The sequence below is a fragment of the Solanum pennellii genome, chromosome 8 (assembly GCF_001406875.1).
Source record: "Solanum pennellii chromosome 8, SPENNV200".
Taxonomy (NCBI): Eukaryota; Viridiplantae; Streptophyta; class Magnoliopsida; order Solanales; family Solanaceae; genus Solanum; species Solanum pennellii.
The window spans coordinates 69,069,123-69,093,874 of NC_028644.1; the positions used below are offsets into that span (position 1 = coordinate 69,069,123).

At 32.7% G+C, this 24,752-nt stretch overlaps 3 protein-coding genes across 3 annotated transcripts; 2 read left to right on the plus strand and 1 right to left on the minus strand.

The window, feature by feature from the left end:
* Window positions 1-2,641: 2,641 nt before the first annotated feature.
* Window positions 2,642-6,275, minus strand: LOC107026737. The gene is made up of 3 exons (XM_015227817.2): window positions 5,000-6,275; window positions 3,319-3,861; window positions 2,642-2,979 (listed from the first exon to the last, which is right to left on the minus strand). Exons 1-3 carry the CDS (start codon window positions 5,885-5,887, stop codon window positions 2,881-2,883), a joined length of 1,530 nt encoding a protein of 509 aa, XP_015083303.1. The 5' UTR covers window positions 5,888-6,275; the 3' UTR covers window positions 2,642-2,880.
* A 5,091-nt stretch (window positions 6,276-11,366) lies between these two features.
* On the plus strand, window positions 11,367-17,603 carry LOC107026723 (probable mitochondrial import inner membrane translocase subunit TIM21). The gene is made up of 8 exons (XM_015227799.2): window positions 11,367-11,770; window positions 12,774-12,833; window positions 12,926-12,944; window positions 13,706-13,866; window positions 16,438-16,616; window positions 16,704-16,752; window positions 16,924-17,043; window positions 17,137-17,603. The coding sequence occupies exons 1-8, from the start codon at window positions 11,582-11,584 to the stop codon at window positions 17,293-17,295; spliced, it is 936 nt and encodes a 311-aa protein (XP_015083285.1). The 5' UTR covers window positions 11,367-11,581; the 3' UTR covers window positions 17,296-17,603.
* A 3,507-nt stretch (window positions 17,604-21,110) lies between these two features.
* Window positions 21,111-22,972, plus strand: LOC107027064. The gene is made up of 6 exons (XM_015228231.2): window positions 21,111-21,677; window positions 21,856-21,970; window positions 22,045-22,126; window positions 22,224-22,275; window positions 22,530-22,584; window positions 22,670-22,972. Exons 1-6 carry the CDS (start codon window positions 21,330-21,332, stop codon window positions 22,795-22,797), a joined length of 780 nt encoding a protein of 259 aa, XP_015083717.1. The 5' UTR covers window positions 21,111-21,329; the 3' UTR covers window positions 22,798-22,972.
* Window positions 22,973-24,752: the final 1,780 nt, after the last annotated feature.

Below are 24,752 nucleotides of genomic sequence, written 5' to 3' on the forward strand. Positions count from 1 at the left end.
TGCATACTTCTCCACCAACTCCTATGAAGGGCGCCATAAAGGTTTCGTAATAAATTTGTCCAAAAGCAATATAATCAAAATATTTATGGGCTAACACACATTAAAGATTGAAAAAATCGCCTAATTCTTGTAAGTTGACTTTTTAATTCCCAAAAATAAAATATGGCGAGATTGTACATACTACTCCCTCAAATACTTATCGAGGGTTCCATAAAGGTTTTGCAAAAAATTATCCATAAGTCTTAACACCAAAATATTTATGGACTAACACACACGAAAAACTACGAAAATCACCTAATTCATGTAATTAGGACCCTAAAATGCTCAAAAATCAATCTAAAAATAGTGAGACTGTATATACTGCTCCCTCACTCCCTTGGGAGGTTTCACAAAAATATATTTCCAAAGCTATAACACAAAAATATTCATTGGCTTACACACACGAAAAACTGAGAAAATCGCCTAACTCTTGTAAATAAAACTCTAAAATGTCCAAAAATTACTCTAAAAAAAGTAAGATTGTACACACTACTCCCACAACTTCTTATCCATAAAGATTCATCCTGAAATCATATTACCAAGATATTCATAGGTTAACACATACGAAAAACTTAAAAGAAAAACTAAATTTCAGTAAAGTGGCCCCTAAACAACCAAAAATAATTATAAAAATGGTGAGATGTATATACAACTCCGCCTACTCCCTAAGGAGGGTTACATAAAGGTTTCACAAAAAAGTCATTCAAAGTCGTATCACCATAATATTTATGGGCAAACACACACGAAAAAAACGCTTACATCTTGTAAATAGCCCCTAAATCCCCAAAAAAATCACTCTAAAAATGGTGAGTCTGCATGTACTGTTCCCCTAACTCCCTACAAGGGTACCATAAAAATTTCACAAAGAAGTTGTTCGGAAGCTATATACTCATATATTCATGAGCTAATACATACACTAAAAATTTGAGAAAATCAACTAATTCCTTTAAATTGGCTACTAAACGCCCAAATATCATTCTAAAAATAGTTAGACTATTCCCAAACTCCCTACGGAGGATTCTGTAAAGGTTTGGAAAAAATTCGCTCAAAAGACATTTCACTAAAATATTGTGAGTTAACACACATGTAAAACTAAGCTCGTAAATGTAAAAATTTGCAATAAAAATGGTGGAACTATATATATGATCCCCCAATTCATTATGGAAGTTCTCATAAAAAGAAATTAAAAAATTTTTTTGGGCGTCTTACGGCTTCAAATTCATAGGCTAACACATGAAAAACCTCAGAGTCGCTTAATTTCTTAGAGTTGGCCTGTAAATGCAAAAATATGCCTTAAAATGGTGGGACTAAACACAATGCTCCCCAACTCATTACGAAGTCTTCTATAACGTTTTTTCAGGAAAAAAAAAGTGCCCCAAAGCTTCAAATCCATGAACTAAAACACATGAAAAATCGTCAAAATTGCGTAATTTCTTAAATTTATCCCGTAAATGCAAAAATATGTCTTAAAATGGTGAGACTATACGTAATGCTCTCCCAACTCATTACAAAGTCCATCATAAAGTTTTTTCAAGAAAAAAAATTCGAACTCCCCAAATGCTTCTACGTACAGACACCATTATTTTTAGAGTAATTTTTTTAACATTTAAGGATTATAAAATATTAAAATTCAATTTTTTGTGTGTGTTGACAATGAATATTTTTGTTATACGACTTCCAAACAATTTTTCACAAAATCTTTACAAAAGAGTTGGGAGAGTAGTACAACAAAGTCTCACCATTTTTAGAATGCTTTTTAGGCATTTAAGGGCCAATTTACAGAAATTATCCAATTTTCTCAATATTTCATGTGTTATACGACTTCGTGACAAATATTTTGAAAGACCTTTATATGTAGACAGATTTTTGGTTATTTAGAGACCAATTTATATGAATTAAGCATTTTTTTAAAAAATTAACCCATAAATATTTTGTTTGATATGAGAATCCAAATGTGAATAGTAGAATGGCAATGATTTTTCTTCCACTGCCTTGAAGAATTGCAATATTTTTCAAAGCAACATCATGCTTTCTATTAATACTAAAATTAACAGCCAATAATCAAAAGACCATTAATTCAAACTAGAGCTAAAAGTAGGTAAGTGTCCCCACAACTTCATTTTATTTATGAAAATAATGAATAAAAGATCCACTTTTCTAGTCTTGATGGAGACACAAATCTTCAATATTTTACTAACCAAATCATTGATGTTGCAGGTGAGGACCAAGAACTATCTTTGACAAATGTAGTCCAACATTGCATAGTCCAATATATTTGACACAAACACAATAATAATATAAAGGTACCACTAAGATATTGAAATGTTTTAATTCATATAATAAAATTGATGCATATAGTATACTAGCTCCTAGTCCACATAGAAAGTCTATATGCAAAATATTAATGAAGACTATGGTACCCGTAAAATCCTACAAGTAGAGTCCGGAGAGAATAGAGTGTACACAAGCTATACCTCTACCTCGTGAAGGTAGATAGACGATTTCCAAAGGGGTTACTTACCAAAGGAAGAAGAACAAGACCTCCAAGTTAAAATGCAGAAAATTGAACTCAGAAGACTTTTGAAACCAAAAAAGATCAAAGTTACTGAAAAAAACTATGCTATACTAATAGTCAGATAAGGTTATATAGTATATACCCAAGATATTTTACATTAGTTCATCTTTTTCCCTGATATAGTGGTTATAAGTGAAAGAAACTTGGAGGAATCCAAGAAAATTTTTCGCGAGTTCAACAAATGAAGAAATACATACGAGAATCAATTGAGGGGCGAATACAAGGAGAGAAGACGGAAGGAGAAGAGAGGCTCGAGTTATACATCATCATACTTCACTGAGCTCACCTTCCTTACATACACCAACATCCACCACCATGTTTTTTCCCTTTGAGCTTAAGACTCTGCAACAATTCCTCCTTGGAGACTGCCAAATATCAAAATACACCGGTCAATTATATGTAGAGAACAATTGGCTACTTAATAGAAGAAAGTAAGTACGATTTTTTTCCCTAAATGTGAGTGCCTTAGCATGCTCCGATTCTGTTGTTTAAGCAGCTATCGAGAGTGTGTAGATCTTTTTTCTTCTTTGTTTTGGGGTAAGGTACAAGTTCAAATCGACCCTTAACAGAACATACTTTTTCCTATCAGATATCATTCTGAGAGCGGATATGCCCAGCTAAGAACACAATTGAAAGACACTGTGGTTGCAAACGTCTTTGATATTTATGAAGCAAAAATAAGCAAACTAACAAAAGGAACTTACCCGATCCCATAGATGTGGGTCAGGCTTCTTATAAACCTGAACGCGATCAACATCAGCAGGGTCTGTCGTCTTCCATTTGCATGCTGGATGAGGAACTCGATGACGAGAATACTGGCTCACTGTTTGGTTGCTGGAAGGATCCATTTTGGCACTTGATAAATAAAACACAAAAGGTTTTTGGCATGGGTTCCTTGCAACAGGCCTCGTGTTAAAAGCGTATGCAGTGTAATCTGCTCTCTTATACCAATTTAGGAAAGTTCTTGATGGCATTTCTATTTCGCGGGGGGACAACACCCCACGGAATATTTGAACTGCAAATCCCCATGACACTGATATGGTCCAACTGTTAGCTTTGTCATAGCAAATGGATTGTTGCATAAGACCAGCCGAGTCAAGCTTCATTGGAACTGTAAGACGCCGTAAAGCTTGCACTCGAGTCACATTGGGAAAGATTGGCTCCACCACATCAAGATGGTGCAACGTTACCAATGGCGCTATTGGATGTGATGCTAGCAGACCAAACAAGTTTCCGTACACATCGTACTGCACATCACCACAAAGTCATAATCAGATATGTCTATATCAAAATGATTAACAATGTATAAGATCCAGTGTGAATTTACTTTTCCACAAGCATTTTCTATTGTGAAGCAAAAACAATAAAACTATAAATTCGCGGTAGCACAAGCCTGAGACTCATAAACAAGAACATACAGATTATAACGTCTTCTTCTAACAAAGACGAATATAGACGAACCATTTAAGACATTCTATGCAGAATCCAGCAATTGATTTAACCTTTAGCAATTCAATTACAAGGAACAACTACTAAACTCCATATACCCTTCCAAATCATCCCAGATATCATCACTAACATTTTCTCATGGGCAACTCAAACCGGATGCTAAAAAGATTTAAACAGAGAAAAACAAATACAAACAACCATATTATGCAAGGTAGCAGATTTGGTTCAATCTGCTTATCAAAGGAGCCTTTTTTCCCTTTTCTTTCACATAAAAAAAAGTCATCTTTAAGTAGTATAGAAAGAAGTCTCCATGCTTCTACTACCATTCTTGTTTTTCTTCTTCTATGAGTTTGGCACACATGTGCCAATTAATTCTTTGACTAGTCACAGAATTTAAAAAGTCACCAGGCTCCTCTTTTGACTTGCAGTAAGCAGATACACATGTGATATGTTTTAAGACTCATTAAGAGAACCCAACTACCAATTGTGAAAATGCTTGCCAAATTTACAAAACCAGCATGTGAGATCCTGAGATGTTGTCAGAAATGAGCATGGAGAACATATCATTGTAAAAATGGTAAAACAAATCATGCAAATACATAATACATAAACAAACACTTGACAAACATGAACACTTCAACTTACAAAATGATTATCTACAACCTACAAAATGATCATCTAGACACCTCCAAAATTTATGCGTCACGTCAGCGTTAGGTGTCTACGAGACACAATGGGGGCCAGTTTGAGTGTTTAGTTGTCTGTTGAGACCAAGTTTAGGTTTCTAGATCTGCACTCTCAAAGTTGAAGCCAAGTTTGAGTCTTTTTTTATGTATTAAGCCTAAAAACTACACATATTCAAGATTCACCCATGAACAAATGCATCAAAAAAACATCATATAGTACTTAAATAAACCCAAAAAAGACTAAACTAACCTGGTGAAAACCAAGTTCTTTGGTGAGTGGAACACCAAGTTCAGCCATACAAGCCTGCATTCTATCATCAGAACCATAAAGCCCAGGGTACCTTTGAATACACTTATCTTGCATTTTCTCAAGTGCCTTAGCTAAAGGATAACTAATAGCAAATCCACCACCCCCATATGCCATATTATACGAAAAATAAATATTTTGCAAATGACTTTCACTTGAACTCCCAATATAATAATACTGATTATGATCATATTTGTTCAAAATCCTTACTAAATTATCAGTAACAAAGACAGTATCATCATCACCCATAACAAACCACCTCACATTCTCCATTCCTAACCTCAATGTCTCCGATACAATCCTCGATATCCGTATTGCAGACCGATGACCCTGCCGGTTTTTGTAAGCAAACCGGGAAGTATCACCGGAAATTCTCAGCTCCGGCAAAGATTCCCCGTCACCTTTCGAAGTTTTCACCGGTTTATCTAACCATACAATCCCTCTCATTTCTTCCTCCGGTTTCCACCATAACTTTATATAATCCTTCCGTTTATCCCACAGCTTCGCAGAAGCTGCAATGCCGAATACAATATGCTCCAACCCTGTTTTCTCTTCAGTTTCCTCCTTAACTATCACCGGCCGGATCGATTTACTGGAATTGATTTCCGATGAGTGAATAAACAAGCTGTTATGACTAAAGACGTCGTTATTGTTACAAGATTTATACGAAACGAGCTTCAATGTATAAACCATATAAGTAGTAGAAGCAAAAAGGAAAAGCCATACCATAAACTTCAAAAAAGCTCGATTATGTGACCCAGAAACACTTCTCATCTGATCCCAGATGATTTTTTCAGAATCTTTTTCTTTCTGGGTCACTTTCATCGTCATTAAAACCCAACCCCTCAACAACAAACCAAACCCAGAAGCTTCACAATCACAATAATGTTTCAAGAACCCATTTGGGTAACAGTTTTTTAGCCTAAAGTTTGGATTTTTCACAGAATTTTGAGGAAATGAATGATGGATCTGATGAAAATGAGAAAAGGGTGTGTGAATCAATGAAGAAAATAAAGAGATAAGGCTGTAAAAAACCGTAAGGGGTTACAGAAAAGTGGACAACATGCATTGGGCAATTGCTGATTTCAAGAAGAAGAAGAAGCAAAACTGCAGCTCTTGTGATTTCTCTCAGCAACAGCTAAGAGGGAGAGAAGGAAAAAAGTGATTTCTTTAGCTAAAGTTGTCATCTTTTTAGTAACAAACCATAATACTACGAGCCCGTATGGTAGTTGGTTAGAATTATATTTATATACCATAATTATTTTGCGATAAAATAATTTTTAAAAAAAGAAGAAGGTAACTCTTAAATTTAAATTAAATCATATGAAAAGTTCTAATAATAACAATTTCACGCTACATTCAAATTCTAAATTGTTTAAGTAAGGATTACTTTACTAAATTAAATAAATTCTCTTGTTATTATGCATGTAATTAGTTTAATCTCAACTTTTTTTGCCATTTGTGTTAATAATTTTGTTTTCATAATTTTTTTTCTTTCTTGTGACTAGATCTTCATTCATTTTTAAGTAAACTTTTGGATCTTCTAAAAAAGAAAAAAAATCGATTTGTTATATCATATTATAAACTCTTTTTTAACACGATTTTTCATTCAAAAAAGTATAAATTCTTGTCCCTTTTCAATACTAACTAATCATGATTTGTGTATTTGGTAGTCCACCTATAACATAACTCAACTATATTAAATGACATTTTTTTTATAAATTAAATCAAACATTTTCGATTAATATTATGTGATATCTTGTTATATATTTAAATTTTTGTTAACGTAATTATTTTATTTTATTTATATTTATATAAATAAAAAAGATAACACATAGTATTTTTCGTACTATATTTTCTTAGTGATTTTTACTCCACAATTCACGATCCCTATATTCCGCAAAAAATATGAAATATAAAATGAAAATTTATAGATTAATTAATATTTTTTCAGTTTTATTTTATGTGATATTTTTCGATTTTTCGAGAGTTAAACAGTTTAATTTTGATCGAATATTTGGTATGAAATTTTCAAATTTTTTAAAACAAAATATATATATATTTGTAAACTACGTAAAGAGTACTATAATTCACAATAATTGATAATTCAAAATGTTAAAAGGATCTATTACAGTAAAAATAGACTTGTTTGAATCTTAAAATGCAAAAAGTATCACATAAAAATGAAACGAAGGAAGTAATTATACTACTGTTTTGTCTTGTCGGGTTGGTATCCATTAACATACAGTGTATTTTTAATGAGTAGAAAGAAAAATTTTCAACACTCCTTATGTTATTTTTCATCTTCGATATTCAAATTAAAATCTGATATAATTTGAATTCAGAGCATTGTAAAGTTCAATAGAGTTTTTTTTTTCATTTTCAAAAATTTGAACTCAAAATTTTTTAATTAAAGATAAATAAATCTCAATTATTCCGCGATATTGCGTCGGTGAGACCCAAAAACCTTTGCTTTAGGGGACACGTGTTGAGTGCAATTAATAAATTGAGAGAAAAACACGTGGCAGTGTTGTGTACTAGCTGCTTGGGTCGGTGGGATTTGATCCCATGTGAACTCACTTAAATCTATGTACCTGCGACCTGCCAAATGTCGGAGAATTTTATTTATTTTATTTATTTTATTAAATAGATTTTTTGTGGAAAATATGGTAATTTACAACTTAAATATTCCTATTAAGAAAAAAAAGATATGGCAATAAAATTTTTACCAAGAAGTATTTATATTTGTAGAAAAAAATCAAATAAGTCTTTCATTATTTTTTATATATGATTTATTATAATTAATTATAGTACTTAGGATAAATAATTTAATTTTCAATCAAATACATCATTTAATTATATTGTATCATAAATACAAACAGATAAAATTATACAAAATCTTAAAATACATAAATTTTACGAAGAGAATATAAATTCACATAATCGTTTATTTATAGAATTGAAGTTGCCATTATAATTGTATTTTGATTATATTTTTGTGAAAAATATTTGAAGGATTTAGGTGTGAACAATTAATGAACGTTTTGCCTTACATAACAAAAGTGATGACATAATTATAGAGACCTTTGGGTTTGGTAATAAATATAATAAAATAAATACACGTCTTACTCTTTAAGTCTTTAATTAATATGCCAACTATAACGCCCTATAGTTACTACTCCTTCATTAATTTTAATTTTAATTTTGCTTCACTTAATTAACAAGGGATACTTATACGTTTACTCGTTAATTGTAATGATATCATAGGCTACTTCAATGACGTAAACAGCCGGAAACTCGAGAGGGTCGCCTTTGGAAAAGCGTTTGCCGGTAATCAAAGCCTCACTCTGATTATGTCGTGAGGTATATATATATATATATATATTTAGTTACTATAAATTTTTTGATAGTGAAAATTCAACTGATCACTCTTTATATATAGTTATATTGTTAGTCAATATTATTGACCTATTATGCGTTTACATCTATCCAACATTATGTTGGGTTATGAAAAGGTAATTAGGCGTCATGTATAAGCTTATAATTACAAATTAAGAGTGATAAAAGAAATGACAAAAACATATAATAAAAATTAACATATTAATTATATGACAGATTGACTTGCATATTAAAAATTAATAAGAAAATATCCAAATTGTATAAAGAAAAAATCTCCTCATAAATATAACTCTCTGGACCTCAACATTGTAGATCTTGGGTGTGTTTGGTATGGAGGAAAATGTTTTCCATGGAAAATGTTTTCCTAGAAAACAAGTAGATTTTGGACTTGTTTTCTCATGTTTGGTTGGTGAGTAGAAAATATTTTTCGGAAATAATTTTTACTGTTTGATTTATGAATGAAAAATATTTTTTAAAGACATCTTTTATTTTTACTAGAGTAAAAAATAATTTATGACATTGAAAATATTTTTTAAAATCAAAATTATTATTTGTTTGGGGTAGTGGGTGGGGAGGGGAAGGGGGTAGAGTGAAAAAAATAAAAATTTGAAGTTGAAAATATTTTTAAAAAGCAAAATTAAATTTTTGGGGAGGGAATGGGGTTGGGGGGGTGGGCTGGCCGGTGGGGGGAAGGTCAAGGATCAGGTTAAAAAATAAAAAATTTGAAATTGAAAATATTTTTTTAAAATTGAGTTTTTCCCAAAAAAAAATGTAATTTGAATTTGGAGGAGAGTTATGGAAAATGTTTTCCTTAATTTTTGAAGGGAAATCATTTTCCTTAATTTTGAGGAAAATGAGTTAATTTGGAAAACATTTTCCAAAACTTTTGTCCCAACCAAACATGGAAAAATTGGAAAACATTTTCCAGAAAATGTTTTCCTTCATACCAAACACACTCCTTATCTCTAAACTTTTTCTCCAAAGAAAAATAAATTAATCATGAAAAAAATATGTATTTTCCTTTGAGAAAAAGTTCAAGTATCGGTGATAATATTTTAACTTTTTTTTAAAGAGAAAAATAAACCTCCTCATATAAGGTAGTGCAAAACCCTAACATATTATATACCACTTTGTAATATATTTTTTTTTACTAATTTAGTATTTGTAATATAAGGAAAAATAAATTAAAAATGGAATATGGATATATTATTTGAAAATATTAGCTCAGCAGATGAGTCGGTTCAGTGTGGCTTATATAATATAATATCTAAAAACTAATAACAACACACATTTATGTTGATAGTAAATTCAAAAAATAATACTGCAATAAGTACAATTTGGTCACCATATATAAAAAGAAAAAAGAAAGGAAATTTTCACATTTTTTCCTCTTTTAAGTAGAAAATTATAAAAAAAATGGAAATAAACAAGATAGAGATATTGGGAAGTGTATTTCTTTTAATACTATTCTCAATATTTTTTTGTTTTATGTTGGTTTCTTTTTTAGTGAATAGGTTAAAGAAATTTTAAATTGTCATTTATTTTTACAAATTTCATATTTAAATTATTTAGAATATAGAGTATTCGTTGAATTATCATGACTCATATTAGGATTATCTTTTTGGAAAAATATGATATTTCGTGTAAAGATTACGCTTCAAAATATCTTTTAATTTTTTTAATACGATAGTATATGGTAATTTATTAGTTTAAATAGTTTCAAAATTCAACACATATAAGATGACTTGATAATTTAAAATTAATGTAGAAACAATAAAAGAATGTGATACACTTGATGATAATTATTTAAAATTAAATTCTTTGAATCTTTTGCTAATAAGATAAAAGAATCGACTATATCTTTTAATTACAATTTGAGCAAAAGATATGTGCAATAGCAAACCATTATTACCCTTTTGATTATCAAAGATAATCATCATAATTATCATATTTATGTCAAATATTTCTTTAAGGAGGACATAGCTAATTACACTCAACAATGTAATTTAGAACAAGATTGACCAACTAAAGTATCATATTCTTTTTAAAATTACAAAAACCCTCAAAATTGGTGGTAACACACACATTTCAAAACATTTGGTTAACGCGTCCCAGTTAAGAATACATCCGTCCATATCCTGATACTTTTATATCTCACTTTTGGATACATCACTCAATGTTTTGATATACTGCATAAAGTGATGTATCTGATCGAGATATCGTATAACTGATATATCGTGTTAAGTAATATTGATACATCGTGTAAAGTGATAGCATATGAAAACAAGAAAGTTTAACATTTCTAATTCTTTTCAAATGGTAATTTTTTTTTTAAAAAAAAAAACATGATAAAATAAATGGTATATTTGGGTAATTTTTCATATTATATATATTGATCATGAAAGACTTGTTCAAATTGACTTCAGATTGTTCAGAATTGGGCCTTTGGGCCATGCAAAAATGAGCTCTTAATTTGAGCCCAAACTCTTTTGGATCAAGCAATACACCTCTGCCCATTTTCTTCAAATTGTGTCACATATTTGATTTTTAGGTGTTTTTGTTAGACACTTTTAATATTCAAATTTTAAAAGTTATTTTGTTGCACAATCTCAAATATTCATTATACGGCTAGTTAATTATATAAAATATATCATCTTCTTTAATCATATACATTACCCTCAATTGAATTATGTCTAAGGTTGTACAACTTATTTAGACGAATTTGTATCTGTATAGTGAAAAAAGATGACGTATTTTAGATGGTTAATTTATATACGTTATAACTCATGTGCAATCGAAAATTAGCGCACACAAAATTCAGAATAATTACACATTATCATGTGTTCAATAGAAACAATCAATATTTCTCTGAGTGTCTAAATGAAACTTTTACTCGGACCAAATAGGTTAATTGCCTTTGAAATTTTAATTTGACCCGTTTGGCACTCAAAACCCCAGTCCGGGTTTTTTCTTTTGGGGTTTTAGGGTCACTACAAAAATCTCTATTGAATTTTCTTCTTCAAATTGCTTCTCTGTGTCCAAATTTTCCTCCATTTTTTGATCGTCTATGTCCGTTTAGTGCCCTAATCTTGTTCTAACAACTCCATCAAAACCTCACTTTCCAAGATGCAGCATGTCCGGAGAACTGGGATTTCATTGAAGACGAGGTGGTTGTTGTCAAATGCTGCAAAATCATGCAACAAGTTGGATTCTTTCTTGGAATATGTGCCTTCGAGAAGCTTATCTGATGTGGGTATCGGTCATTTCTCGTCAATGGCTGCTGAAAGTGCTGCTTTCAATGTTTCTGCTAAAAGGGTATGTGAACTTCTGTTAAAAAATTCACATTGCTCTGATTGATTTTTCATGTTCTTGTTGCTTCTAAAATGGGTATGTATTAATTAGTGGGGCTTTGTATACAGTTTAGTGCTTGTTAGATGTTGCATTTTGAACTTTCTCTATGTTGTGTTTGATGATTTTGATCAAATGTTAAGGGTTACTTTATCTCAACTGTTGCATTTATTGTGATGAGAATGATTTATTAAAAAAAGAAAAAGAGGAAGCTGGTAACTTTTTCTTTTATGCGTAGGGGTTGTTTGGTAGAGTGTATAAGAACAGTATTGGATAGGGTGCATTAAAAATGTTGGTAGATTCTCTAATACATCGCACCAGTGATCCCTTAGTGGTAATGTAGCACCTTTATGTTAGACTGGTGGAGGTAATCTTAGTAGTTGTAGAAGATAAGCTGCAGTGTATGCAAAAGTGATCCAAGAAGCTTATCTGCTACAACACCATAGTTTTTTTTTCTTTTTTGATGAAGGTAGAAATTTTACTGATGAGTGGTGAGTACTAGAAGGTAGTGAAAGCTACTGCTCCATAGTTTCTTTTTGACTAGCGTAATGATTGTAGATATTTGTAAGCTCATTTTTCTTACATTTAGCTGTTGTATCAACCTAAACTTATGACTGCTGAGCTAAGTGTTGAATTATGTGTGACTATTGAAGTACAGCTCCTCCAATTATGTCTAAGTTGGAACTTTAGATCAAGCATCGAAGTTTGAGTATTCCAATAATTCAGCAAGAAAATCCATAGACGTACCAATTCTAGTCCCTATTGTTTTAATATCCGAGAAGTTCCCTATGGGTTAGCTGCCTGAACTCCATTGGCACACAGATGAGGAACTTGGGGGAGTATGGGGCCCTCCCCTTCTCCCAGTTAAATACTAGGCTTTTTAGCAGATCTTGAACGCGTGATGTGTGCCTATCCTCATGTCCTATGTTGTTCTTTTTCCGTTCTTTCTCTGATTATGATGTACTTGCAGGAACTGGTAAAATCAGGTTGTGCAAGGAGATCAGCATGTGCTTCTTATCCTGCTACGAAGGTGAGTTGAAATGTCTTACTACTTCGATGATCCTAAAGTTTGTTGGCTGCCTATTGATAACTTTTGCCCCCCAAAATTCTTATGTTTTGCAGGTTATCGATGAACCTGCTGGTTAGTAGATGCTACATTCATGATTGAAGAATTGCAAACTGTAAAAGAACAATTTGGATGTGTGCAAGTGTTAGATCTCCAAAGAATATTTATTTAGGATTACTTCACTTCTCTTCATAAAGCGGATCTTGAGTCTGCTTTAACATTCGTCCATTCAGTGGTTTTAGTTCTTCACGTGTGCCATTCAAAAGGATCCATCGAGCAATTTTTCTGTACCCAGAAAATATATAATTTTTAATTTCTTGAGAACTTTAAGATGACGATTTCAAACATGTAGCTATAGAGAACGGTTTTTGTTTTCCTTAAGAAAAAGGAGGTGCCTTGCTTGATTCTACATATTGTGGGCTTGGTATCTACTTATGTGGGTAGTAAAAGGACAAAGGTTTAATTGAATGTTCTGCATCTAAGTTGCATGGGTCATAATGTTACATGGCTATGTCTTGCAGTTGTGGGGTTCTTGCGGGAAATGGTCAATACTTTAGCGTACAGATGTTAATTTCATGTTGAGACTTCTGTTATATTATCATGGCTGTGCCTGACGGTTGTGGCACTCATGTACGAAAGGATAAATACTTTAAATTATGTCTTTATGCTTTCAGCGGGATCATTTCCGGTTGAGATCTTTAGAAAACTACATGTGCATTCATGTAATTCCTGTGTCCAATCCATTTCACAATCTTGTGTCCATGTGACATCAATTTTAATATTTCTGTAGGAACGTATTGTATGTTAAGAAAAGTACTCAGACGTAGATCTTGCAGGAATTCTTGTTCTATACAGAAATAGAAGGAGCACACAATGCTTAATGACCTTCAGATCACCGTTTCAGCTTGTCAATACCGCTGGCGTAAATCCTCAATCGTCTTGCTTTGCTAGATCATTTGCATCAAAGGCTTCTGGATCGAGGCAAAAGCAATCAGAGGTTATCTCTGTCTCTAAATCATGCATATATGTCTTTACTTTTTCTTTTAGATTGTGAAAGGAGAACTTAGTTGAAAGGCAAACAAGAGTAAAATGTTCCAAGGACCACACTTAACTAATTCCCTAGCAAATCATGTATTAAGTATCGCCACTATGTTAATAATACAGTAGGTATTCGAGTGACCAAAATTCAGGTCCGAATTACTTATAAAAAGGCACTGTTGAGTTAGTAACATTTTGTTTTACTTTCCAATAGCAATATTTGTCATTTAATGCATCTCAACTTAAGAAACATGTGATTCCAATATCAAGGTATTTTACTATTTTAAGCTTGTCAATTCCAACTTGTGAAACAATTATTAATTTAGGTAAGTAGATTGACATATGAATTGAAGAAGCCCACCCTTAATGAAATGTTTATGAGTTACTGGTGAACTCAAACTCATTCCCGTTCCACAAATCAATGCTATCTAAGGTAACATGTCTTTAAAAGGCAAAAATGGACTAACAAGAGGATATACGGTTCCACTACAGTTACTTTGTTTCAGGTTTCCCAGTTCTACACTCCCTAAAAACCGTTACTCTCTGTGCACAAAAGAGTAAGAAAGAATATTTCCCTCCAAACCAAGTCAACTTATGTATATTTGTCCTGAAATGTTGTTATATTTCTTTACCATAAGCACTATTTAGTCTCAAAGGAGCTGCATAATGTACGAGTTTACCTTCCCATCTCCTGTACCTGGTTGCTAGCAGCTCATTCAATGAGAAAGAGTCACTATAATTTCCCCCCAAAACATAAAAAAAATCTTGTGTGATGCTCATTTAATGAGGAGAAAGTTACTATAGCTTTCCTCCTAAATTCTGATCTTCTCCACAGTTATGCAAATTGCAGTAGGAGATACTTATGAGTTCCACCATATGCTCCAAATCCACGTTAAGCTTTAGGACATGGAGCTTATTGGGGTGTGTACCTGCAACAAGTCATTCCTGTCATGTTTTTAAATTTTATATACCGAAGAGTCAGAGGTGTACTCTAGGGCAATACAACTTTCCAAATAAGTGAAGTTAAAGGGAAAGGACTAAGGAGTGAAGTTTTTAGCGAAGAACCTTCTTGAACAGACACCTCCTAAGTTTTGGATTACATAGTGCTACTAGAGCTAATGAACCATATGATGATACATAACAAAGCTCTGTTAGATTCAGTGCCAAGTCTGTAAGTTGCTATCAGGTCATTTGTCCTTCATGATCTCTAAATTGTATGATGTTTGCAGAAAGTAACACTGACAAATCATTGATTTTGTTGCTGTCAAAACCAAGTTTTTTCCACAGCCATGCTTGTTGGTCTTTCCTATTTTTTATTGTCTAAGATTTATGCCCTATTGAATACAATTTCCTGTCTGAAACCTATTTATTGTTGGTATCCTAGGATTACCTCATCAGATTTCTCTCTTTTTAGGGCTGATCCCATGACCGTTTGGTTGGATGGATTAGAGAAATAATCTCAACATAAAATTTATCCTATGTTTGATTTAAAGAGATTAAAAAATATTTTCTGCATAACTTATGCATCATTTGGTTGGTCGCATATGAAAATAATGCATGTATAATTTTGTGCAGCGTTGGTTGATTGTGTTAAATGAAACCTGCATTAAATTATGTGGGAATTTATACATCGTTTTATGCGTGACAGCATGTGAAATACGAATACGTGTAACGTTTATCGGGGGGCTTAAAGTATTTAAAGATTCTACATTAGGTAGATTTTTCAATTATGGTATTAGTAACCCCGGGATTGTTCATACCACAATTGTAATATTAATTTTATGCCATACTCCATGTGGGATAATCCCGGGGTTGAACTACAAAGTGACTTTCTTCCAGAGATTTTTAAGCAAGCCAAGGTTAAAGTTGGAAATGAAAGTTTATCCAAATTATCTAGTTTAAACCGAACACATGTTTAATATTGTACTATGTATATCCCATTTTTGTTCCAATTACCTAAACATCTACCAATAAAAGTATATCTACTAAATAGTCCCTTCATTATTTAGTTCCCAGATTATACTCCTCGCATTATAATCTAGGTATAATTTGTTTGCAGAACAAAAGGGGATAACAATCTCGGGATAAAATACTCGATCATTTTATTCCCCTTTTAGTCAAACTTTTGAATCTGGGATTAACAATCTCAGGATAAAACACCACAATGACAAAGATGCCCTTTCCAAAGCTCTTCTCTGAAAGTCCTTTACAAAAAAGACAAGGTTAAAGTTGGAAACTAAAATTTTCCCACTTTATCACATGTAAATCAAATTCATGTTTTATATTATACTCATACCCTGTTTTAAGTCCAGTCAATCAACCATCTACCATTAGTAGTATATCCTCTAAATAATCCCATCATTATTTAATCCCCATATTATACTACTGGACTAACTTGTTTACCAATACAACATTGTAAACTTGGAGATTACCCTTCTCGCACCAAAATTTATATCTCCCGATGTAAAAACGAATGCATTTCTCAAATCATTGACAAAAAATGTGTTTGTTTCTTGTCCGACTTGTACAGGCTCGAAAGGATGTTTCTACTGTTGAGGATCCTTTTGATGCTCCTACCTACAATATCCCAGAGAAGCCTGTAACGTTTACTGAGGGAGCTTCCTATAGTCTTATCATTCTTGCTGGACTTGCAGTTGCCGGTGCTGCCGCATATGGAGTTTTTAAGGAACTCATTTTTCAGCCAAAAGAGTAAGGGTTGCATTTATGCTCTACGCAGTTTGACAGAGAACTTGAGTTCTTGTTTTCAATTTAGTTTAAAGTAATTTTGTGTTGTAGGTACAAAATTTTCAACAAAGGTCTCGAGAGGGTTCAAAATGATGGTCAAGTATGTTTGTTGCCCCTATTGTTCTTACCTTCAATTTACTGCGTATAATTTTGAGAATGATTTGTATGCTGAATACTGTGAGCCTGCACTTAAAGATCCTAGTTTCTTATGTATTTTGATTCTGGTTGTACTTGAACTGATCAGTTACATGTGTTTGCTACTTCACTCCAGGTCAAGGCAAGAATTGGATCCCCTGTAACGGGCTATGGATCAGAAAGTAGAAATCGTGCTGCGCGCCAACGCATCCCTAATAGGATATGGACTGATGAAGATGGAGTTGAGCATGTTGAGGTGACTATTTTTTCTTGTGATCCCTATCTTTTGATACCCTCTCCTCCAATATATTTAGGTTCCCACTCATATATTATTAAAAACTGAATGTAGGTCAATTTTTATATTCGCGGACCACATGGAGCTGGCAAGGTTTATACAGAGATGTTTCAAGACAAGGTGGATAAGCAGTGGAAGTTCACATACTTGATCGTTGAGATCAAATCACCTTCCTCAGCTCAACTGATGCTCGAGTCGTATGTACCTGCCTGAATATCAACACAAGTACATTATATGTTCTGTCCTGCTGCTATAATCGTGTGGATGCAGTCGATATCCTCTAAACTTTTTTTCCAACTCCCCTGAGAGCTCTCAAGATGACAGTTCTGATGATTTCAAGTTCTTTTGGTTGAGCCATTTGCTCTGCTAACAGTTAGCATTGCTGAGAAAGTATTAGAAAGTTTACCTTTTGTCGGTCATAAAAAAAAGTTGCAAGAAAAACTGTTAAATTCTTTTAGATGTAAGACTTCTTTGCAGTTCAAATCCAAATAAGTTTTGGAATGATCAAGTTTTTATCTTCATGTTTTCTGCAATTTTCTCCATGTTTTTTTTGCTATTTTTTGCTATCCAAGTGCTTGTGTCTAAAGATGTTTATTGATTTTTTTTCCAATACACAAAACTCAAACTCGAAATCTTTACAGTTGTGACGAAGTGATCATATTCATCCCATCACAACACTCGGTGATTCAGAATCACTTGTCAATTAGTTGTTGCTTTAACACTTTAAGATTCAAAGTGCAAGTTTTTTTTTTCTTCTATATAATACTATTAACAGTCCTAATAGAAAACTTAATTCATTTCTCTGATGAATTACAGGACATAGAAAAGAAAAGAAACTATGAAATTAAATTAATACTACTATCAGGCATTTTCAAGATTTTTACGACTTTGAATTAAATGTCACTAAATAAATGTCGTTGTATCTCTACTTTCTTGTCGTATCTCGACTTTCTTGTAGTGTAGAATGGTGATTTTGAAGAAGCTTTTGACAACACTGAAATGATGGAATGCAAAGCATTTGCTGCGATTCTTGATTTTATTTGACCCCTTCTTGGCAAAGGCTTTGTGCCTCTAAAACCTTCAATTGCTTTTGTAGAAACTCTAGCAATTTTATGATTCATCATTTGAATCTTCAATTGATTCATGCAATTTCTCAATAAGAACAAAATTGTTAATGTACTTGGTTTTGGTTGAGTGAGTTGAATTGAGTTAAGTCAAGTTGAGTTATTTATAAAGTAGTTTTACATTGGAACTCAATCCACACTAGGAAAGATAAAGTTTTGTCTGGGAGAGGTTTATTGTCAAATGATTTTCGAATCAGAGGCGAATTTATTTAAATTTCTCGACGTTTAATATATTATACTTTACTTTCAAAACTATGGGTTTTACACTTTGAAATATTAATGGTTATATTTTGGATAAAAAATATTTTTTAAAATTCATAAATTTTAAATCTTGAATTTGCTTCCGACTATAGGGTATATGGGAGTTGGGTGGCATGCCAGCAAGATTGTCTTAGCTAAACAAGATTCTTTTCTCCCTAACTGGTGGCATCTAGAAAAATAGTCAAATTATTTATTTATTCATTCGTTTTGACGTAATAGCTTACTCCACTTTAATATCGTATAAATGGTATAAACCTGTCTGACTGAGAATAAACTCGCGTACACAAAGCAGTTTATAATATACATTATGAGTTGCCTGGTTTTCATTTTGCTACGTTTTCTAACATAAAGTATGCGGCAGACAAATTTCAATACAAATCTATCGGTAAGATTTTGCTGGTTTTTATTTCCATAATATGAGTTTAATTTGACAGCTAGCTTATTCAATTTATATAAAATATAACAAAAATTCTTTATATATTCTCTGTTATATTTTAACTGTCGCTTTAGTTAATTCACTATTGTTTCAAAAAAATATCTGATAAATAAGAGTAAGTAAACTATACTTTCTATTTATTATTTTTATAATAAATTTTAAAAGAGTTTAACCGACAGTTAAAATGAGATGGACATAATAAATTTTAAAAAAGTTAAACCGATAGTTAAAATGAGATGGACGGAATGAATATTATATAGTGTATGAATTGAAATTGAAACAACATATTCATAACTTTATGTTGCTGTGCACATGGTCAATAAGGTTGTCTCCTATTACCAACAAAAAATGGTAAAATATTCATTCACAGAAAAAGAAAAAAAAACAGTTTTCTATGCCAATGGAAACTTATTATAGAATATTTTTATTTCACTTTTTTTTACAATTTTTTTTCTAAAAAAAGAAAATCGACAAAAGAGAAGTGTTATGAACTTTGAATGAGCCTCAACGATAATATTAGTTCTCGATATAGTGTGAAGGTTTAGATCACTAAGTTAATGTTCTTTCGAGTAAACTAATCATCGATAGAGTAATCAATGAATCACTTATCAAAGAATGACATAAGAAATATAGTTATATTTATTAGACACATCCAATTTTCAACCAAATGCAATAACAAGTTGTAGTAATTATTTGCATTTTAATAAATGTATACAACTAGTTTCCCAATGCACGTCACCAATAATTCAATTTTCATTCCCAAAAATACAGTAACATGTGGTAAGCAATTCTCTATTAATTTTTTTTTAAAAAAAACATATTTTATGGTTGTGAATATCTTTATTGTGATTGAACTATATAGTATTATATCCTTATCCACTTTAGGTTATTTATAGTTACTCACTAATTTTAACTACTACTTGCTGAATATTTGAATTGTTTAGTTGATCACACAGACCTACAACTTCAAAAAACTACTATAATTACGCTTTAGTAGACAAAATTATCTAATACTTATCAAGTGACGATTCTTTCTCAAGATAAAAATAGCACACTTCGAAAAAAGCTTATTTTAATGAACGTAAAACCAAACGAAGAGTATACATTACAACTTTTGAACTATTGTTTTCTTAATAGGATAGAATCATCATGCCTATGTGGTTTGTAGTAAAAGAAAACACACAAAACCTAAAAAACAAGCCATGATGTATCAATCCTAATCTTGACCTAACAATCTACTAATGATTAGTTGCAATATTTTGTATACTTAAATTAACTAATTAGTTGACAAATGTAAATTACAAGGATTTATTTAACTTCATACATAGTCAACTAATTAGCCTTCGATTTTATTATTAATTATTATTTCCTTTGCTTCAATTATCATAGTATTAGACTCTATCGCATTGTACTATTCTTTTCTTCACTATTGTATACCCCTTTTTGTACATGCTTTAAAATGCTTTACTTTAGTTGCGAGTCTTTATCAAAAACGATCGATACGTACACGTCTCACTTGTGAAATTACACAAAATATGTTGTTGGTGCGTATATAGTCAACTAATGATAAATAAACACTAAAATCCACATAGGGAATAATTTTTTGGTCAAGAAAAAATTAGCTGTCATTGCCTCCCTAGTGATGAACCTACTACAAGAGGCTACTAATAACTTGTCTTTTTGTCATCAAAACAACCTTATTATAGTAGCTACAAAGAAAGGGGCTGTGTTTCTTGAATCAACAAGCAATAGTTAAGCTTTATATATAGTCATAAATCATGCAATTGAATTGTCAAAACACTAATAATCATCTTGTATTGTTGTTAAACAAAGGTTTAAGCAAGATGAAGCACATGTTATTTGACAAGAAGATAAAAGAGCACAAACCACTTCCAAAGAGAGGGCAAGTTAAGACAAGGATAGTTGCCATCGCGTTGCAGTCGTTGGTAGCCATGATCACCATGGCTGCCACTCGACGTTCAAATTCAACCCCAAAATCCTAAGAAATACGAAGCATGTAACGACAGGAGAGATTGACCAGTCAGAGTCGAGTGACCTCAAAGGTTTATAGGAGAGTTTTGTATAGTGTCGTTTTCGTTGTTTTGCTGTATTTAGACATCTTCTGTTCCCTGTCTTGTAACAAATTTCCAGTGTCTAAAACACAAAAACAAAAACAAGTAGAAAAATCACATGTTACACATTGTCATAAAACCATCTTGAAGATTTGCTAAATTTGGCTTTATACCAATTGGATACCTTACGTACAAGAAACATCAAACCAAAAAAAATAAAAAAAAAAGGCAAGGAACAGGTCCTTTCCTTAATGTCAAGGCATTAAACCAAAGTTTTTATGCTTTTTTTTTATCAATTATAGGTCCATAAATAGATAATGTATAGTTACAATAGTGTTGATATTATCAACTAAAATGGCAATATCAAGCCAAATTTTCCAGCATAATGTATGGTCCAACTCAGAGTTTACGCGTACCTTGAGTGTCCCTCCGTTATTGAAAGCTAACCATGAACTTGTTAAGAAGCTATCACAACGAAAACTTAAAATACGAGGCATCAAGAACAAATCCAACAATTTGGTCACATTTTCGATGTCAAATCCTGAGAATGGCACGAGTATGAGTGAAGTTTCTCCATCCGACACAATCAAGAAGTTCTACTCAAGTATCAACAAGAAGGACATGAATCAACTAGCACTGCTCCTAGCTGAAAAATGTTACTATGATGATTTCTCCTACAGTCAACCATTCCTAGGGAGAGAGGTTACCGCTCTTTTTCTCTCCGAAACATGAATTGTCTTTTCTTTGTACAACTTTTTGAGCTCAATAACAACCACTACGCCTCAATCCCAAGCTCGTTGAGATCAATTTAAGGATTATCTTATACTAAGGATTCTCTAATATAATTCTAGTGTTTATTTCTATTTGTAAATTGATGCAGGAGGTCCTTAAATTTCTGAAGCAACTAGCCACATGCATGGGGAAGAACACAGAGTACTGCATTGAACACATTTATGAGGGAGTTGATCTCACAACTGTGGTAAACTGGCATTTAGGTAACGACGAGTAACTTATTTCTAACGATGAAGATGTAAACATTGGAACATGACATAAGTATATTTTCATGTAGAGTGGAACAAGAAACAGGTTCCTTTCTCTAGAGGCTGCAGTTGCTACGAGTTATCAAGAGACGGAGAAGAACTAGTCATAAGGTAAATTCAAAGTTTTCTAAGCCCGTGCACGTTACATTTAGGCCTATTACAATGTCAGCACAAACATTAAGTGCTCTGGAAATGAAAATTGATGCAGGAAAGCTCAAGTAATTGTTGAATCACCAATCAAACCAGGAAGCATAGCTTTGGTATGAATATCATCAATCTTCTATTTCAGAAAAGCGCAAACTAGACAAGCTAATTATCAACAATATGTTATCTAGCTTTGGTATGAATACCACCAAACTTCTATCTCAGAAAAACACAAACTAGACAAGCTAATTCACCAACATGATATTCACTCTTTTTTCCTGATATTGGCAATTAGCAACAGCAATTCTTCATTCTTGTTCAGTTTCTATTTCATAAATGCTTACAATGTTCCGGTCGTCACATAATGCAGGAAGCATTCCAGAAGGTCATTTCAGTGTGTGATGCTTCTCCTCAGTCTGCTGAATGTATGTTGATTTCTTTATGTTCTTTATATTTTCGCCAACAAGAGAACAAAACTATTCTCAACAGGGCAAACAATTTTCTATGCAGGGTTGTTCCTGTTGGGTCCTCAACTGATAAATTCCTATTCTCGCTACACATCATGGCTCAATTACATGTCAACCTTAAGTCCTTGGAGAGATTCAAAAGATCAGGATCAAACTCCAAAGAATGACTAGCTTTGTAATTAAGCCTAAGGCCTGTTTGGCCATATTTGTAATAAGACTAGTGCTACTAAAAATAGTGACACTTGGAGATACCTGTTGAAATCTACTCGAAAACAACTGTATGATTGAGTGTTGGGTTCGAGAGAAATTGGAATCAATACCAATATCTCTATTGTTGACTGTTGAATGAACTGTGTTGAATTTCGATCTAAAAATTCAAGTGGTAAGCAATTCTTTAGGGAAAGACTTGTCTTTTATGGTTGTGTTAGTGATTCTCAGTACCAAACCTATGAACAGGTGCATCTGTAGATCGATGCATGACATGTCCAAACCTACAAGTAAAAAAAATTGTTCGCACATCCCGTCTATGTGAGCTTTAAAGAACATGATCTGTCCAAATAAGCATGAATAGGAGGATTACAGTACATTAACAATCATTAAAAATAAAATAGACAAACCATAGATAAGAATTCAAGACTTAAAATGAATCCAAGTGGCAGTTCTTTCTCAGGAAAGGCAACTTGGGATAATGGAAAACCAGACAAAGTGTATAATTAAAACTTCTGCATTGTTTTCTTTATAGGATAGAGTCATCATGCCTACGTGGGTCGTAGAAAAAGAAAACACATAAAGCCAAACAAGCACATATTGTGAATGATTAGTTGCCAAATCTCGTATGCTCAACTAATTGGTCATTGGTTGACATATGAATTGCATGGATTTATTCAACTTCATAGTCAACTAATGATTTGAAAATAAACATTAAAATGAAATACACGGAAAATTTCTGGTCAAGAGAAAATTAACTGTCATACCCTCCTCACTGACTTACCTAGTGATGAACCTAATACAAGAGGTTGCTAATAACTTGCCCTTTTGTCATTGAAAGCTGTCGTAGCTACAACAGAAGGGGGGACTGTTTCTTGAGTGAGCAAGCAACGTTAGTGGTTGATATAAATAGTCACAATTCATGCAATTGCATTGTCAAAACACTAATAATCATCATGTTTAGTTGTTAAACAAAGCCTCCAGCAAAATGGCCCTAGAATACATGATGCAGCAGCCACTCCTATGTTACTTGACACGAAGATTAAAAGGCATAGATCACTTGCTAAGAGAGGGAAAGTTATGACAAGGATAGCTGCCATGGCGTAGCAGTCGTTGGCAGCCATGATCACACTCGACGTTCAAATTCCTCCCCACATCCTAGCTTGAGGAGCTAAGAGTGGGTTATCATCTAAAAAATATGTTGATGGATGGAAAGCGTGAAAAATCCTTTATGCACGAGATAACAATGATGGGAGATTGATTAGTTAGTGTCAGTTTTGCTAATCTCTTGTAACATCTTTCCCTAATCCCTCCCCATCTTGCAAGAGATTTACAAGTCAGAGTCAAGTAACCTCAGGGTTCTTGGAGAGTTTTGTAGTGTCATCTTCCTTGATTTCTTGTATCTAGACATCGTTTTCTCCCAATATAATGATAAATTTTTGAGTGTCCAGAACACCTAGAAAGCAAGGTCTGTATCAATCTACTGTGATCATATTTCCACTTCTATTATAAATATCAGTATTAGCATGGGTATCTACAGCCTTCTCTAATTCCACTAGAGGAGCATAACCCATACTCTTCCAACGTCACTTTTATTAATATTTGAGCTGCTTGCACACACCTCGACTAATACCACCAGTACCTACTACTGAGAAACATCATAGGTTTTGGGTAACTCTTCCCATAAAGGATTGGACATATGGTTGCCTAATGCCTTTTTTGTCTCCATAGGAATTTGAACCTGAGAGCTCGTCGTCCCCCCTGACTTCATTGACCACGAAGCCCCACCCATGCATTCAATTTTTTTAGTTACTTTCTCATCTAAAGTTTGACAAAAAAACATGAACTACAAAAAAAAACTTTAAATGGAATTCACAAATGGCAAGAATGCTAAGCCCCACCACCCACCCCCACACCCA